The 16,790-nt window shown below is 41.4% G+C and overlaps 3 protein-coding genes across 5 annotated transcripts in view; 2 read left to right on the top strand and 1 right to left on the bottom strand.

The window, feature by feature from the left end:
- The window catches only part of LOC107075609 (neurogenic locus notch homolog protein 3), a 32,085-nt gene extending 31,068 nt beyond the window's left edge, over nucleotides 1-1,017 (top strand). For both annotated transcript variants that reach the window (XM_069182818.1, XM_069182819.1), the window contains one exon: nucleotides 287-1,017. In XM_069182818.1, coding sequence (XP_069038919.1) covers nucleotides 287-433 — 147 coding nt within the window. In that variant the 3' untranslated portion in view covers nucleotides 434-1,017. The remainder of the gene's footprint in view (nucleotides 1-286) is intronic.
- Nucleotides 1,018-1,341: 324 nt separating this feature from the next.
- scn3b (sodium channel, voltage-gated, type III, beta) overlaps nucleotides 1,342-16,790 on the top strand; it is a 33,241-nt gene continuing 17,792 nt past the window's right edge. Inside the window, exon 1 of one of the 2 annotated variants that reach the window (XM_015337439.2) lies at nucleotides 1,342-1,476. The gene's annotated coding sequence lies outside the window, so the exon portion shown is untranslated. The remainder of the gene's footprint in view (nucleotides 1,477-16,790) is intronic. The other variant, XM_069182573.1, reaches the window with a different exon arrangement.
- Nucleotides 2,226-7,215, bottom strand: LOC107075639 (uncharacterized protein CXorf65-like). Its single transcript, XM_015337441.2, has 6 exons — nucleotides 6,724-7,215; nucleotides 6,286-6,372; nucleotides 4,215-4,331; nucleotides 3,757-3,831; nucleotides 3,568-3,672; nucleotides 2,226-3,084 (listed from the first exon to the last, which is right to left on the bottom strand). The coding sequence occupies exons 1-6, from the start codon at nucleotides 6,746-6,748 to the stop codon at nucleotides 2,993-2,995; spliced, it is 501 nt and encodes a 166-aa protein (XP_015192927.2). The 5' UTR covers nucleotides 6,749-7,215; the 3' UTR covers nucleotides 2,226-2,992.

The following is a 16,790-nucleotide window of genomic DNA, read 5'->3' as shown; positions in this document are numbered from 1 at the left end:
ATTTATTATCATATAATAGTTATATTTTTTTTCCCACATTTCCCATCAGTTAGTTCCAAGACACGATCGAAAATAATAGTGATAAATGAAGGCCCAGTAATTTAACTACATCTAGTAATTAAAAAACACTTGCTAAAGTGAAATGCTAACAAACTTTTCCTTGCTTGTTTTGCCTTGTTACCCTGGAACTGAGTGGGCGCTCAAGAGGATTGGGGTACTTTTACATGCTAAACGAATGTCCGTGTTGTAATTTGCTGCAGCAGCTTGTGTCTTTGCTCAGTTGCAGGGAGAGATGGAAGAAGTGCTCAGGGCGCTGGCCAGCTCTAGGAGTGAGGCTCTGGTGCTGGAGATGAAGAGGCGCTGCCTGTCTCAGCGGCTGGAGGAGGCGCACAGCAGGCTGGCGGAGATCGGAGCTCAGCCGCACGACAATTAGCAGGACTACAGCTGTTCAATCAGAGTCTATTTTGCTTATTAGATTGCAAGCCCAACATCATCAGCTGAGATGATAAATGCAGTGTGCAATCATCATCCAGGTGGGGCTGCACACTGGTGGTGGTGGAGGGGATCTCCATTACCTGTAAAGCGCTTTGAGTGGAGTGTCCAGAAAAGCACTATATAAGTGTAAGCTATTATTTATTATTATTATTGTGTTGATTTCATGGATTCTTTATTTATAGTTACTCTTATTATTAAGGTTATCTGGTGTAAAACAGCTTGGCTTGAACAGCATAGGAGGTCACCAATAGAGCATTTCAAATCTCAATGTATTTACTGTACGTGGGTTGGATTTAGAAAGGAAAAGTGGTTTCAACAGCACTTTTCATTTTATCCAATAAATGTAAAACTGCAACAAAGAGCAAACAGAGACTCAGATACGCTAACTGTGAAAGTTGCACAGATTTCTGGGCCTGAACAATAAACATGGTTTCTCCTTTTATTTTACTGTAAATCATGTGTGTAAAGAACACCAGTATGACCAGTCTTTGATTTCAGTTGGCATAAATAATATAAAATATGGATGAGTCTGTTTCTCCTTGGTAACTGGTGGAAAATTGAAATATACACCAGTCATGTTTTGCATTCGCAAAGAGCGCTGCATTGAGGGTCCTGTTTAACTACTGTGCTGTGTGTCAGAGTGACATTATGTCTCTTATAGTGTGGGGCGATTAAATAGCAAGGTCACAGTTTCTGGGCACCAAGAGGACCATCCTTATTAGACGGGTTCATCCCCCCCCCCCTGTGGGAGGCGCGTCAGACAGGTCAGCCAACAAGAAATGCTTTACAGGTCAGCGCTTGCATGCCCACATCCCTGCTTGCAATAGAAATGAAAACATCCCCTTTTAAGCAGAAGGAGAGAAAACGCAGGCCTACTGTGCGTCACTCTCTCTGGGGTGGGCCCGTGAGACTGCCACAGGAGCCCTCTGCATGGACCGAGCAGGGGGTAGGACTTGTTTTTCCTTCGGAAGAATCCCTTTGGTAAGTTGGCCTGGGTTAATTACTATTCTTCCTGTGGTCTTGCTTTATGCCAGGTGTTTACTGCACCATTCCTGTGTACCAGCTTTACTATGGTGTAGTACATCATACTGCCATTTACCAGAGGCATATACTGTAGCAGAACTGAGGCATGCGATCGCACGATTTCGCACTTTCTCCGAAGGATTTGCTGCTGATCCAAGGATTCCTGATCGTGACCTCAGAAACAACACTACAGCAATCAGTACAGCCCTACATTTTAATGTGTAATATTCTGCTTATGGGCTTTTTAAGGTTATATTATCCACTGCAAGAGATTGCTTCTATATACGGAACAGACTCCCCTGCACTTCATGCTACTTGTGGAGCGCAAGCTCTCCGGTGCTATTAATCCTTTCCAGAGCCCTGGAAACTTTCCAGAAGCTCTGGAATATCTAACAGGGCACAAACAGAGTCTGCGGGGAGTGGGCATGTTATTTCTTTGTCTCCAAGCAGACAGCCGAACTCTCATGGCAGGAATACAGTGTTACTTAAAGGGAAGAACCTGCTACCAGACTGAAACAGCCATTTGATGCCAAAAGCACTAAGTGACCTTAGCTCACGATTGCCCAAACACTTCGAGAGCAATGTGCTGAAACACAGATTTGTTCCAGAGGTTCACAGTGGTGTCAGGAATTTCAGTCTCAAATTGTCACACTTTATTATATCAGATATCAGGATTTCTGTAAATCCAAGGCTTTTGTTTGCTTCGGGGCAGTTTGCCTGTACAGTCCCATGGCTGAAATCACATGCAGTGATCTTCCTGTTATGCCCTTTATTCCAGATACTAGACTAACATTGCAAAAAATCGGACATATTAGTACCACTTCTGCTGTCTGTGATTGTGAGTCCTGATGCAATATAACAGCAACAATCTCACAGACATCTGAATGTTAACTTAAAAGTCAGTTACTACAATGCTTGATTATAAAGCAAACCTGTAATTCCCAATATGTCATTTGCTATTCTGTATCCTCAAGGATTAAGATACAGTACAGGACTTTTCCCACTTTACAATGCATTAATTTGATTAGAATATGGCAATACATACAGGATAAATATAACCTCTCTGATGTTTTGTTAATACAGTACATTAGACAACACACATTCAACAAAATCCTGAGCAACATGAATCAAAACAGTTACAGTGGCATACAAAAACTAACTACACCTGCTACAGTGTCAATAGGCACCATACGGATTGCTGGTTTCTGTTTGTGTTACTAAGAAACCCAAAGCCATCAACATTTTCTCCTCTTATCTGAAAACCAGCTTGACATGGTCTAAAAGATCACCACCACTTTCAGTTTGTACTCTGGTGCTTTTTACATTGACTCTGACAACGACATTATATGCACTTAGAATTTTCATTTTTCCTTAAGTTTTCATTTAGTTTTCATTTGACCTTCACACTTTAATTACTTTAAAGTACTTTAATTGACTTTAATGAGCTGTTAACTCCACAAACAGAATCCCCTTTCTATTCATTCTGTTTCTCTTTTCTTCCATGTCTGGTTCGTAAAGATGGGTGTCCTGCAGCCTTGAGCCTTTGTGGAGATGAACTCTGCTTACCTAAAAAAAAAAGTTATATTACGATTTTTGCGTTTTCTGGTCGCGTTTTGCTGTCTTCTTTCTCAATTATCCTTTGTCAGGTTAATCGGGTCTGCCTTTCTGCAGTCATTCAAAACGGAAAGTTTGCAGTGCGCATACATTTTTGTGTGGAAAGTTTCACATGCAAAATTTAATTTAACAGTTGTTACCCACTGACCTAACACTGTCTGTAACGTTGCTCTTGTCACAGTTGTTACAGAAAAGAGTGAGGAGGCATAAATGATTAAAGATTGATCAGACTGTGAGACCATGGCAATATTCCATCAACTCTCAGCTGCCTAAATCTTTTAACTTCTTAGCACCTATTGTTAAATAAGCAGTTTATAATGGTATTTATAACATAACACAAGCTAACAGGATCCATGTAATGCCTACACTACAGTATCTGTGTTTGTTTGCTTCTGTCTGGCCTGACAGGTATACAGTTTTACCAGGATCCCTTACTTTCTACAGGAGACGACGACACTGAAGAGGTTGTCTTTTGGCTGGCTCTCTTCATTCTTGTTTTGTTTCCTCCTGTCCTGGGCTCCCCTTTGCTCCCCAGTTTAGCTGCACAAACAGGAAGGGGTTGTGTGAACAACATTTTGAACTGGATCTAACTCCCATTATAATCCAAATTGTATGTAAACCTACCAAGAAATCTGGAACTGAGGAGATCTTCATCCTGTAGCATCGGCGTGTAGACAGGCTGATGGGAGCCAGAAGGCCCTGCAAATTAATATTGCTGACTTTAATCTTTCAAGAAGCTGACTGCAGGTCGATATTTTGACAAATTGGCATAGGCGGTTTAATCCGGTCGATGATTGAATGATTGATTCCAGATTTTTGCAGTCCTATTTCAAACGCCACAGTTTTTACAGATTCAAGGCTACGCACACAAATTCAGAACTGCAGGTGCACAGAAGAAATGCCTTAATGAGTAAAGTCAGAGCACAAAATATCTGAGAAGGTTGGCATTAAAACTCCTTACTGCTGCAAGTGTCTGGATTTTCTAATGCTCCATATTGTAACCACACTCAGTTTCAGACTTCATTAAAAATGTTTTATTTTTTTCAGCTGAAAAACCTTGTAAGAGGAAGCTTATTACTTACAGCTGACGCTGACCAGAATAAACTCCTCTCGCTCATCCAGGAGCTCGGATGCATATCGCTGCCGATGCTGTAAAAGGTTTCTCACCTGGCCACTTTCATCAGCCAGATCTACCTCAGCTGTCGGACACAAGAAGCAGAATTCATAATCCAAACACCAGTTGTGCAGGGCTCTTTATTTAAAGAGAGTGCAGCCTCACACTTGCAGTATAGACCATTTGTCCAAGAGGAGCACTAAAATATATCCGCCGTGTGTGCACGTGCTAGAATCTCCTGCTGCGATATGCTCGCACTTCCTTTTAGAAATGACTGCTAGGAACTAGAAACCAGTGGCCTCACATCGGTGAAGTGATCTATGGGTATATACAGTACAGCAGTTAATATAAATATACCAAATGGAACGATAACTGGTGACCCCTGTAGTGAAAGTGGTAAAAGGTTAGTGGACACGTTTAGTCTGCAAAGGGTTTTCGGATTGAGTGATTGCAGTTGTGGATGCTCAGTAATGGACATTGAGAGCCTGGAAACAACCAGCTAAATAAGTCAAGTCCCTCCAGACATGCACGCTAGATGACCTGGTTAAATGTTCTTGGCAGCTCAGCCTTGGGCTCCACCCTCCACCCCCACCTTCTTATCCATTATTTCCCCTTTATAAGAATGAGGAAGTGCTGCACTTATCAGGTCTCTTCAACTGATTCTCTAATTTGAGAGAACATTTTAACATCCCCGTAACATGGCCCAGAACACTCTGACTTGCATTGCAAAAGATTTTTAAAGCTCTACCATGCATACCCTCAGTCTGGCTGCTTTTTTTCCCCAACACGATTTTCCAGTGTGATTCATTCACGTCTAGACACACAGCACATACAAAGCATTATCAATACCTGGGAGAAATCCTGCTATTTCTGCTTCAAGCTCCTGCAGACACGATATTAATGCAAACCTGCAAATATTCATGCTAAACATCCATGTGGTAGTTTGGCATTTCCATTTACACCATAAAGGTCAATGAAATGCATGTTTGTGCATTTATTGCAGTTGATCTGAGAGGTTCATCATAATTGTATTTTTACCTTTAGAAGCATATCACTCCCCTAACTTTACTCTGTGTGAAACTGTCTCATTCAGTATATTATAGAATATACTAAATAATAAAAGTGCTAGCTAAATTATCTACTATTTAGATTCATAATATTGAGCTATCCAGTTAGAATTTCAGTAGAGTCCATGGTGGATAATAATAAATAAAGAACTGTTAAAGGTTTATTCCATGCTGAAAGGAAAAGAAAAGACGCGTGTCTCCTTTCAGTATGGAATAAACCTTTACCCTTTTGCAGCCCGTGCATGCTGACACAGCTACCTACTCAGACGTCTTCCAATAATAAATCATCCTTGCACTTACTGTACTGTACTTCTCTGAACTCTCCACTCAAAGCTCTTTACAGGTAATGGGATCCCCTCCACCCCCACCAGTGTGCAGCCCCACCTGGATGATGCACCAGTCCTCTCCCCACACACCAGCTCTCAGTGGGGAGGAGAGCAGAGTGATGAAGCCAGTTCAGAGATGGGGTTTTAGGACAGGAGTCCATGACTGGTAAAGGCCGGGGAGAAATGTGGACACTGGCATTAACATCCCTACTTTTTCAGAGAAATTCCCTGGACTTTTTAATGACCACTGAGAGTTAGGACCTCAGCTTTACATATCTGACTGCAGGATGAGCTCTCCCTGCTGGACCCATTAACTCCTCTTCCTGCAGCAACCTTAGCTTTCCTAGGAGTCTCCCATCCAGCTACTGACCAGGCTTACACCTGCTGAGCTTCTATGGGCTGTCAGCTGTGAGCTGCAGGGTGATATAGCTGGTATCTTATATCATCTTAAAGTCTTAGTTATTGATTTATTGAATTTACTCAAGGAAAAATTTCACAACTGAATACAAAATGACGGTTAAAATAAAACAATCAATTTTATCCATATCTTGTGATTCAATTTGCAGGAAATGAGCCCTTATAATTATTCAGTGGATGGGATGGATGAGATTCTGATAAACTGAGGGTACAGCTGTTCTGGACTCACCTTTGCTAGCACAGTGACAGCGTAACTTTATACTGTCCAACAGCGTGATCGTTTTGCAGTCCGTGTTGAACAGGGTCTGTTCATTATCTGTGAAACAACAAAGGAGAGGACAAAGCTCTAGAATTACGGCCTAGATTTCTCTTGGAAAAGTTTTCCTAAAACCTTTTCTGAAATCTACATGTACTTCAGTGGATTAAATAAGTGCTGAGGCTTTTTTTTTTTACAAAATATTTTCAGTGCCAATACCACCCTATAAAAGTGCCGGTAGCCTTTTAGAAAAATAAAATGTACTTGTTATGGGAAAGCAATAATTTGTGAATCTATCTCCTAAAGAACAACTAAAGGTGTCAAAACAGTACATGGCCTCACTAACGTCCGAGTTGCGAAGAGACGGCGTGAAAGACTGGCTGAATGTTGAGCAGAATATGAAGTACTCACCCCCATGTAGCACTGTAATGAACATCTTTGCCCAGAAGCACCAAGAATTCCAAAAACAAAAAGGAACTAATGTTCCCACTGCTGTGGGAGCAGATCTCTCTACCACCTTTCAGTGTTAAACCCTCCTTACCTAGTGCGGTTAATCGTTTACCTTGCATTGCAAGGTGAGGCTTGTAGTCAGTGCTCTGTTTGCTCAGGGAAGGAGGGGGACAAGTCCAAGTACCTCATTACTTATTGAAGAGCTGAGGATCACCACAGAGTGGCTCTGTTGAGCTGTGAAGTCACGGTAGGCCAGTGCTATTCGAACCCCACTCCCTCCCTTACACTCCCCTCAGTGTTTGTGCACAGGAGTGTGCAAGGCTCTCAATGAAGGGCCGTGTCTCAGTGCCACAGGGCTGGGCTGACTCGCCCCCTGGTGCTGCTCTACGGTACATCCACTCTTCTCGCCTGCATTCCTTTGGTAGCTTAAAAAAGACTACTGAGCCCCAGACAGGCTGTGGTCCTCAGATGATCTGCCTTCTTTCAGATTATCGTGAAGGGAATTTGTTTTGGGTGTGGTGGGGTTGTTGGGGTTGATCGGATTGGCTGTAAAGTTTAATGCTGACAGGTTAAAAGTGCCGAACCCATGTAGTTCAGAGAAGAGTACCAGGGGGCCTGATCCACGTATTTAAAACAACAAGTCAACCCTGCAGACGTCTTCAGTTTTCAGTGGTGAAACGCTAACCAGAAGAATTTATGTGGACTTGCGTGATGCACACCTTGTATCATGCCTTAATGCAGGGGTCACCACAGAGGTTACATGACCTTTAGTTTGTGTGGCAGCAGAGGTCACTGGACTGGACTTTAAGTATGCATTGCGGTGGAGGTTACGAGACTTCTGGGACTTTGCAAATTAGAGACTGAGAACAGGAAACCCTGCTTTACCCCAAGGGTTGCAGGGGCATGGCACAAGCTACCCAGCCATGTTTCTGAAGCAAAAAGAGACTGATGAGACCATCAGATCAATCAGCTACTAACTGTCAAACAGGCTAGATGGGCTAATGGCCTCCTCTCATTTCATGGTAACTGTTCTTAAGAAACATACTATAATGGAGAAAAAATACATACAGTACAGTGTCAGTTCTGATATACTGAGTAAGCTAAGGGAAGAAATTAAACATCTGACATTCAAATGTCAGATTTGTCAAAACTTGTGCAGTATTGCCACATCTTATGTGACAATATAAAAAGTTACTTGACTACAATGGAGGCAGTGTTACTTGTCTTACGAACGCCTGAGATCTGTTAGGCTTCATACCCTTTCTGTGTGCTTTATTCTCCTTTATTCTTCTGTGTGGCTCCCTAGACTTTGAAAAGCAGGGCACACTACAGAGCTGTACATTGTTATTTTTTTAGTGGGAACGCAGAGAGCGATTTTTGTAGTTAGGTTGCAGTTCCGTGTTGCTGCCACTTGAGGGAATATGAAGTTTATTTATGACAGAATGGCTCAATGCAATGTGGATAGAGAAACAGAACTGAGATGAAAGGGCCAGAGCCAGAAAGAAGTCAGCTAAGCCATTGCAAAAATTATACAGGCGATACCCCTAAAAAACCAGTTGGAAATGCGTTTATTCCCATCCTCATGGCCTGTTGCTGTCTTGGTATCTATTAGAATGTTAGAACCCTTCAAGCCTGTGGAAGAGTTGCCCTGATGTCTGCTCTTCGGCAGGAATGCTTCCGGAACCTTCCAGAACCTAGACAATGACAGGAAGTTCCGGAGCGTTCCGGTTAACCTCGCAGACTGAGTAGGTTCCCATGGGCCAGAAGAAATTCTTCGGCATTCATAATTTGTGTTGTAATGTAAACACCTTACGGTGAGGTAAAACAATTTATTTTGCCATTTCAAGTGGTTATTTTAAACTGTGACCTTATTAATATGCTCATTAGGAAATACTTGATGGGGCCTACTCTGTTCATGAAAAATTCTTGAATCGGAGCCACACATTGGTAAAACCTGGAATTTGAGAGCATCATCGCTGTAGTAGGCTCAACGTGCACGTCTGCAGTGTGGCAGTTTCAAGTTCTGCCTGTAGCTTTAATCTTGCTTGTCCTTGATTGGCCTGTCATTTTCCAGTGGGGCTGCCAAGGGCCCGTTATCTGAACAAAATAGCCCCACCAGCCCTGCCAGGCTGTTTCCGGCCCTCAGCTTCAGCCAGTGCACAGTTCACCTATTGGACGGGGGTGCTGGTGTGCCAACAAGAAGCTGAGGGCATGAATCACCCAGCCATGACTCACACTGGAAAAATAACACACTTTAGTATTCAGGCTGCTTGATGTCTTTCTCTGCTTGCCTTAGCAGACGGGCTGAGGCTTCAGCTTCCTATCGGCTTGCGTAACTGCTCCTTATTTCAGTTAGTTCACATCACTACTCAGACTAACAGCAAGAGACTGGAGCTGTTTTAGTAGAGCAGGGACACCCCCAACTCTGGTGCTGGAGGGCCCCAGTTCCTTTCTTCTTATGTCAATGAATATGTCAATTAAAGATTAGGAACATTTAAGACAGTGGTTCTCAGTCCTGGTCCAGGTGACCCCACACACCTGCAGGTTTTCAGTCCACCTTAAATTCAATAACTGAAACCTTATTTTATCTACAAAGGTGCTTCAATCAAATATTTGCCTTTTGTTTCCAGTGACAAGTTGGGGATTTTTATTTAACTTACAAAATACAACAGTCAAAGCTCCAAAATGTTCAGGATCTGAGAACTAACGGTTCAAATTATTGATTGTGGAACTGAGGGTGTGTGGGCCACCCGGACCAGGATTGGGAATGGATGCTTTAAACCACTTGATCGATTGACAAAGCAAAGTTTCAATGAAGGGTGCGCTGCTCTCTGTAGGCTAAAGGAAATTCTGATTTCTGTTCCAATTCATATCTTACGTCCTTGTTGAGTACCACCCGTTGAGTTGATCATCGTTTATTTGTTCCAGGCCTTTAGAAATTGATTCAAGATTCATCAAAAGATTAAATATTTAAAACCTGCTAGACAGGGAGTGCTCCTGTATCTTGATTTTGGACAGTCCACAGTGTTGCACATATCGGTGTTCATCTAACCAATGTAATCTAATCTTCTAAAGTACTCTAAATTGCTTAAACACACAATACCTTCGTGCAAAACAGAGATCCTTAAAGACACCTTTTTTACTGTTTGTGGATTTGGGGTCCGAATGAAGAAGACACCTCATCTGACACACTTGAATCCCTCAGTAGGCCTCCTTGAGCAGTCGCCAAGGAAACCTCTCACTGGGAGTGCTGTGTTATTGCCTGTCCATTCACTCACAGTACAAGCCAGTATCAGGAAAGAGAGTGATGGGGGGGACATGTCAAACCTCCAGGATGTCACAGTTGCGCTGGAATGCTCTCCTCTGACCATTAAAATGAAGTAACCATCACCCTGGGGTGCCAGAACCACCATCTGGGTTAGTTTAGCAGCAACCCAAGACACAATTGTACACAGTCAAGTTTCAACAAGGCCTAGAATGTAGTCAACATGGCTGAACTGCTAAAGCACTGGCTAAACGTGTTTCTAACCTAAATGTCCTTTTCTTTTTCCTCAGGATCAGGCTTGCCATTCCCTTATATGTTCTTAGACACTGCCTAATAAGCAAAAGCTGTGTCTCATCACCCAGGAAATAAAAACAATGCTTCATGCATTGCACACTGAGAACTTTAGTTTCTTATGCCCTCTGCTCCATGGGAAGACTACAAACATTATCAAACAGCGTTCTAAAGGGCTTAGGGTTCCATCACAGGGGTCGAAGCAAGAATATGGCATGGTTTCCTGCAGAAATCACAGTCTACACCTCTTATATTCCTACCATATTTAGAATACGATTTAACAGAATATGTTTTAAGATAGCACAGCCACACTTTCCTGTTGTTCTTCTCAGCAATCTCCCACCTCATTGCACCTGCAAGATGAGTAAAGCAACAACAGATTTCTGACACAACAGGCGCTTTACAGAGGTTTTCATTAGTCCTCCCGATAATTCGTTACATAAACTCTCTACAAAGCAAAGCAGGTCTATCATGACCACCTCCGCTCAGTCACAGCGGCCCGGTGACACAGCGGGGACTTGTTTCTGTAGCCTTCTGACAGCGTAAAGCAGGGAGAGGGGTCACTGAAATTATTCTTCAACTCGCTAATCAGGCCATATTAGATGAAAGAATTCAAAGAATATGTGGTCAAAACAGCCTGGGTTTGGGTATGCGCGTGAATTAAAATAATGCCCTGTAATTATATACAGTATCTATATTCCCCCTCATTTGAGCTGGGTGTTTCCCTACTGTTTACAATGGCCAGTCATGGAACGGTTTATTTTCAGCAGGTGAGGGAGGCTGGCTTACTGTCGCTATGGCGACAGGGCTGCCTCCTGGGCCCTGTGAGAACCCAGTGCTGAAATGGCAGAGCTCAGAGCTGACGATCTGACTACAGCCGACAGGCAATTCAGCCAGGAGCGTTCTGTATTTACAGGCAGGTTGTGTTTGCATCAAAATATTTCAGTTGGTCCGGCCTTTCAATATTTTGATCCATTCCCCTTTCAGATTTATTAAGTATTACTTAATTTTTGGTTTCAGGAGTAATATCACAAAGTAATATCCTTGTCTATACAGTATTTTCAATTATTCTCATCACACACTATCGACATTTAGAAAAAATAAACCTCCCATTGGGTTACAAGCCTTTTAAGAATATCTGTGCCAAATGTACAAGGTTATTATTATTAATAAGCTTTTCCAGCTGCCAGCAATATTCAAATTCATGAATTATTTCTACAGAGGAGAGAGCAGGGGATGGGCACCTTATTGCACACTTGGCTTTGCGCTCTAAATGCACTTAATTAGTTGAGATTTCCTAAAGGCCCTGTTAAACCAACAAAACATACCCTATTAACAAAAAAGGAAACTTAAACAAGCCATTGAAACCCATTAAAATGGCAATAATCCTCTTTAAACATTTCAGGCATGTGGTGCTTGGAAACTCAGGAGGGCTACAGCTGTGTCTGTGTCCACTGCCTCAATACAGGCCGGATTCCAGCAGATTGACAGGACAGAGCAGAAAGGATACAGCTGCTGGGTAAATACCGGCCCCCTCCCTGAACTATAGCCTTTTCCTGCATCTATCATGACTGTACTGTGGTTACCCTGTGGGTGCGCTATTATAAACACGCCTTAGGAATATTTTCAAACAAGTTACAAAGTGAAATTAAAGAACAGGAATTTTAACAGACATTAAATCAACAAGCAGAATGTTTTAGTACTGTTAATAGATTTGAGTGTCTTTTAGGCACATATATTAAAAGAAACATTACACAGCTTGGAAGTCTAGGCAGAATGACAAGTCAAGGAGCTCTTCAGTTCGCTGAAGATCTGACCGGGGCTGGTCATATATTTAATAAATGAAAAATATTGAACAATAAAGATGATTCATGGCTCTTCCTTGGCAGTTGTGAACTTCAGGGAATTCACTGGGATACATTTTCTTAATGTGCTCTTCAGCATGATTCTTCCTGACCCTCACTACTGTAGTGCCCTGCCTTTATTATATGCAAACCATCCCTCAAATCAAGCACATAATTAACGAGCACTTTTCATCAGGGTTGCAACATGATGATGTTAAACCAGAGCTCGTAGTTAATGCTCGTGTTTCATACTAGGAGTTAACTATTGCTTTTCATTCATAAAATGTTTTAATTGACGGTTAACTATTTTACTTACTCATCCTTAAATAGTAAAACAAAATAAAAGAATTGAATGTCTGTATATGGCAGTCACACATGTTCTGTTACTAAATTCACTTGTCTATTGTTTGAGATATTAATAATTCATGCTGGAGCAGTTCACTTTCCCTGTTTCCAAAGGACAGCCTTGTTCACCAGCAGGCAGTAATTGCATTAAACACATGGAGACAGCAGTCTTGTTCATCAATGCATTGTTTCAAAACATTTGCGACTTCAAAAAGTAATATTATTAAATGGAAACAAGCAGACTTTCTGCATTCCTATATAAAAATGCATTTAACCATAGGTGTATGTGCTGTGTTTTTAGAACTGTCTAATCTTTATTTATAAATTTTAATACATAATGAAAGCAAATGTGACTTAGAAAGAGGGAAATTAATAACAGCTTAAAAGTGAAGACAGCTGGATTACATCCTATTTCATATTAATGTTAGGTGTATGTATAATCAACAGCATTCATCTTGCTTCCTGCCTAGCACATCAGAATACGTACTGTATAGCACAGTGAATGGACTGTATATTCCATCTTGCCAAATGTGTATTTAACATTTAAAGTGTGTCACTTCTTCCCTGTTTTTGTAAGAATGACATCAGTGTGCAAGATTTTATTTACCCGTCCGGACAGCACAAGAGAACTTGTTATACAAAATGGTTCAAAAGATAATCGATACAGTAACTCACCACTTCAGACCGGCCTACAGTTACTCTCCAGTGCCTTGGACTCAGCTGTGAGAATGGTGACTGAGATTTAATTAGGAACTCGATCAGCTCTGTGAAGACTGTTGCTGATTGGCAGTGTCCTGGAAATGTCTCTGTTGAAATGCAGAAAATCGATAAAGATCCACAGAAGGACTCAAATGAACTGCAAGCATTCATCACATGCTCACCTCCTATGGCAGATGTGTTTCGGATTATCACAACTGAGGCCAAAATTAAGACCAAAATTTATTGGAGTACTTTTTTTCCTGATCTTCAAACCAAAAAGAATCTCACAAGGGTAGGGGCAGTTACATGTTATGTCCTTGTACAGCAGACATTGATTGAGGGTTTCGAAGTCCCTTCTCAGAAATTGATTGTTTTGCTGCTCCCAGGAGGTAAGGAAGGCCTTTTGAAGACATAAGAACAGCTTTGGTCCATGAAAAAATAATTACCTTCGAAGCAATTAAAGGGGAACTGCAGTCCCAGTTTCTCGGACCCGATATTAAATCTCGGTAACAAAGTAAATGTAGTGCCGGTGTAGAAAAACTTGACCAATTCCGAATTAAGCACAAAACCGTGACTTTGTGAATGTAATGTACTGTAAGTCACCATTGTTTTCACAAACCCCTGGTCTCACCACAGGCGAGACTGAGAGCTCACAAGAAAGGCGATGTGAAGCGGCCCTTCCTGCTCACTAGTCACTGTAATAGGAAGCAGGAGTGCAATATGGGATTAAGAGATGTACTCACAAGCCTTCTTTTTTACAATTAAGGGGACTGCATCTGTCACTGGAAGTTTTCTTGACTTCCAGTGAAGCACAGAATGTGTGAAGCACAGAATGTGGAGCTGTGCAGACCTTGAAATATCCTCTATTTTGAGGTGTAATTTGGAGGTTTAACCTGTTACTGTGTACATTTTTCTTTCATTGTGGTTTGAAATGCACTCATCAGTGCTGACTCTTTCTAAACCCGAAATATAAAAATACCATTTCAGTTCCCCTTTAAGCACTACAGCAGGAGGGTGAAATTGAAGCATCTTGTCTCTAGTGATTTTTTTTAAAAAAGCGAGTAGAAAAGTACAGGAATCTCTTAATCCAATGTGGCAGAAGTCTATAAATACTCAAGCAGTCTAGAGGCACAAATGTACTGAGCATGAGGTCAACTAATGAACGGCCTTGTTGCATAATTTAGGCAAATGCCTATACTGTAATGTGATAAAGTTGAATGCTTGTTATTTAAATTAATGTAGTAAACTAGTAATGTTTTTTTTTAATGTCCGCATCTCTTTGGCTTTTCAGTTTTCCTTTCTAATTTCTTGTTAGCTAACTTGTACAAAATATTAACCTGTACAATTCGGACCCAGCATAGACATTTATTAAGTCATATTCATTATATAAAATAATCACCTCCACCCCCTTTTTAACGAAGAAGCAACTAATACTCAGCGGTGACATTAGTATATTGGCCAGGTTGTTATAGTAAATGCGTCCAGGGTTGTATTACCTTCTTAAATATGGCTCTTATCTCATTGACAAAACACATACTTAAGACGTAAAGCCTGAGGCCAGAATTGTATTATTTTTTAGAATAATTTCTCAGTCCACAAATTCTAGCATGTTCTAATGAAAGGTAATACACAATAAAAACTCATGTAACTGTGTCCCCAGAGTTACTGTAATGTGATTGGGAAAATTATAGGATTAGTCATTTAGGTATCACAGGTCACCATCTGCAAAAGGTCATCTTACATTAATAAGCATTGATTACACACAGTGAAAGATGATTGCAAATAGCAAAAATAAAAATGCAAAGTAGCCAGGAAATTTCAACAAAATCACACAAAACATAGCACACAGCATGAAAATGGCTTGAAAGCCATCATACTTTAAATTCTATTGAGATTTTTTTCTTTTGTTTCTCAAATAATGCAGATTTCCTTAAGGCATGCGATTTCAATATAGCGCCGTAACTCATAAGAGGCCAAAGTGAAATGTAATCCTTTCTGGGGCTCAGATTGTCGTAGTCCTCAATTCTGTTTTGTTCAGTTCTTCATGTTCAAAGCCTGACAGCAGTTTCTGCCACATGAGGCTGTGAAAGTGCACTTTGTACCAGTCCTACAGGTCGACGGTTTCGCAGTGATGTACGATGCTGTATAGTATCTTTTGCTTACCTAAGGGCATTCCAATTTCTGCCTGCTGCAGCTCCGACTGATATTAATGGGATCTTAATAATCCACTGTAGCCTCCAGACAGGGATCAGGAGTGATGCTGTTCCTCTGTGAGAACACCTGCTTTTTCCCTCTCATCTGGAAGCACACTTTTGTTCCCCTTGAAATAAAAAAAACACGGCACTAACAGAGGTGAGAGAGTGATTCCCCGGATGTTAATCTCTGGGTTGGCATGTTGCATTTTCTGAAGATCCCAGGAGTTTCAATCGGGTTCATCAAATAGGAAATCCGTTATAGATCAAGGGTTTTTGGGCTTTTTATGGCACTTTCAAAAACAAAAGCGTCTATCTCAAAGACATCTATCACAAATCAATCGGGCCTACATCGGGCATTCAGGTGTGTTATTGTGTAGGATCTGAGATGATTTGAAACTATAAATGCAGCATCAAGCATGGTTTAAATCTAAACTTTTTCAAGTAGTTTAAAGGAAGGGTAAAAAGGAGAAAACCAGTCTGTATTCCAGGAAATCTGGGACATATTGTTTTGCATTTGCTTTCTACTTAGTGTAGGAGTGTTACTGGGTAGCACCTGGGATCTCAGCTGCAGTGATCTGCATGTTCAGACTGCTACTGTCTGGTTTTCAGACTGGCTGTGAGTGTTTTCCCAATGTACTGCTGCTTCTGCAACTGTTCCTGTTGCTTACTTGTCAGAGTCTTTAAGACGTCCTTCACTATGACATTGTTAAAGCCATTTAACTGTCAGGAATGTATACTGTGACTGAAGAGACGCAGGAGTAATGGAATGCAGAGAAGAAGAATATTTAAGCATTAATTAAGCTTTTCGGTTTTGCAGATGCTGCACATTTAATTTTGTCCACTGATTCTTACTGTAACAAATGCCCGTTTGGACCTGCTGAAATCATCTTGACTCACACAGCATCTCGCATTCTTTATTAGTCCAAACTGCCGTGGGGGCACTCTGATTGGTTAAAAGGTCAAGAACTGCTGGGGTCCATCCAGCGACCAATCACAACGCAGACTCTCCTCCAACATCCACGTCCTGCTCTGCTGAGACCTTTCATTGCCTTATAATCTCTGCAGTGCAACACACAGCCTTTGCCCAGTCTCGTTCCAGTTTATACATTGAATTTATTATAGCTATCAAATGCCTTAATGGTTATTCGGGCTTTAACAATCTAATGGTCTCTCCAGTAATGCTGTGATCTTTACTGAACAGATGTGTTAATGAGATCTGTAGACTCATTTTATCCTCTTTTTTAAAATGCTGAAAGACCTGTCTCCAGTCTGAGACTCAACAGCAGAATACAGCTTTGAGCATATGATGTCCTGTCGTATGTGTTTGGGAGCCAAACTGATGATATGAGCCTAGTGGGTTTGAGAACCTATAAAATCAAGAAAGGAACG

This window comes from Lepisosteus oculatus, chromosome 23 (assembly GCF_040954835.1).
Source record: "Lepisosteus oculatus isolate fLepOcu1 chromosome 23, fLepOcu1.hap2, whole genome shotgun sequence".
Taxonomy (NCBI): domain Eukaryota; kingdom Metazoa; phylum Chordata; class Actinopteri; order Semionotiformes; family Lepisosteidae; genus Lepisosteus; species Lepisosteus oculatus.
The sequence above is the reverse complement of the archived record's forward strand: the minus strand, read 5'-3'. Positions and strand labels throughout refer to the sequence as shown.

Excerpts from the sequence above, each read along its gene's own strand:
- LOC107075639 (XM_015337441.2), bottom strand. The coding sequence starts at position 6,748 with ATGTTCATTACAGTGCTACATGGGG. Across the intron at positions 3,673-3,756 it reads CCTCAGTTCCAGATTTCTTG|CTAAACTGGGGAGCAAAGGG; the intron begins GTAGGTTTACAT and ends CTGTTTGTGCAG. Across the intron at positions 3,085-3,567 it reads GTCGTCGTCTCCTGTAGAAA|GTAAGCAGAGTTCATCTCCA; the intron begins GTAAGGGATCCT and ends TTTTTTTTTTAG.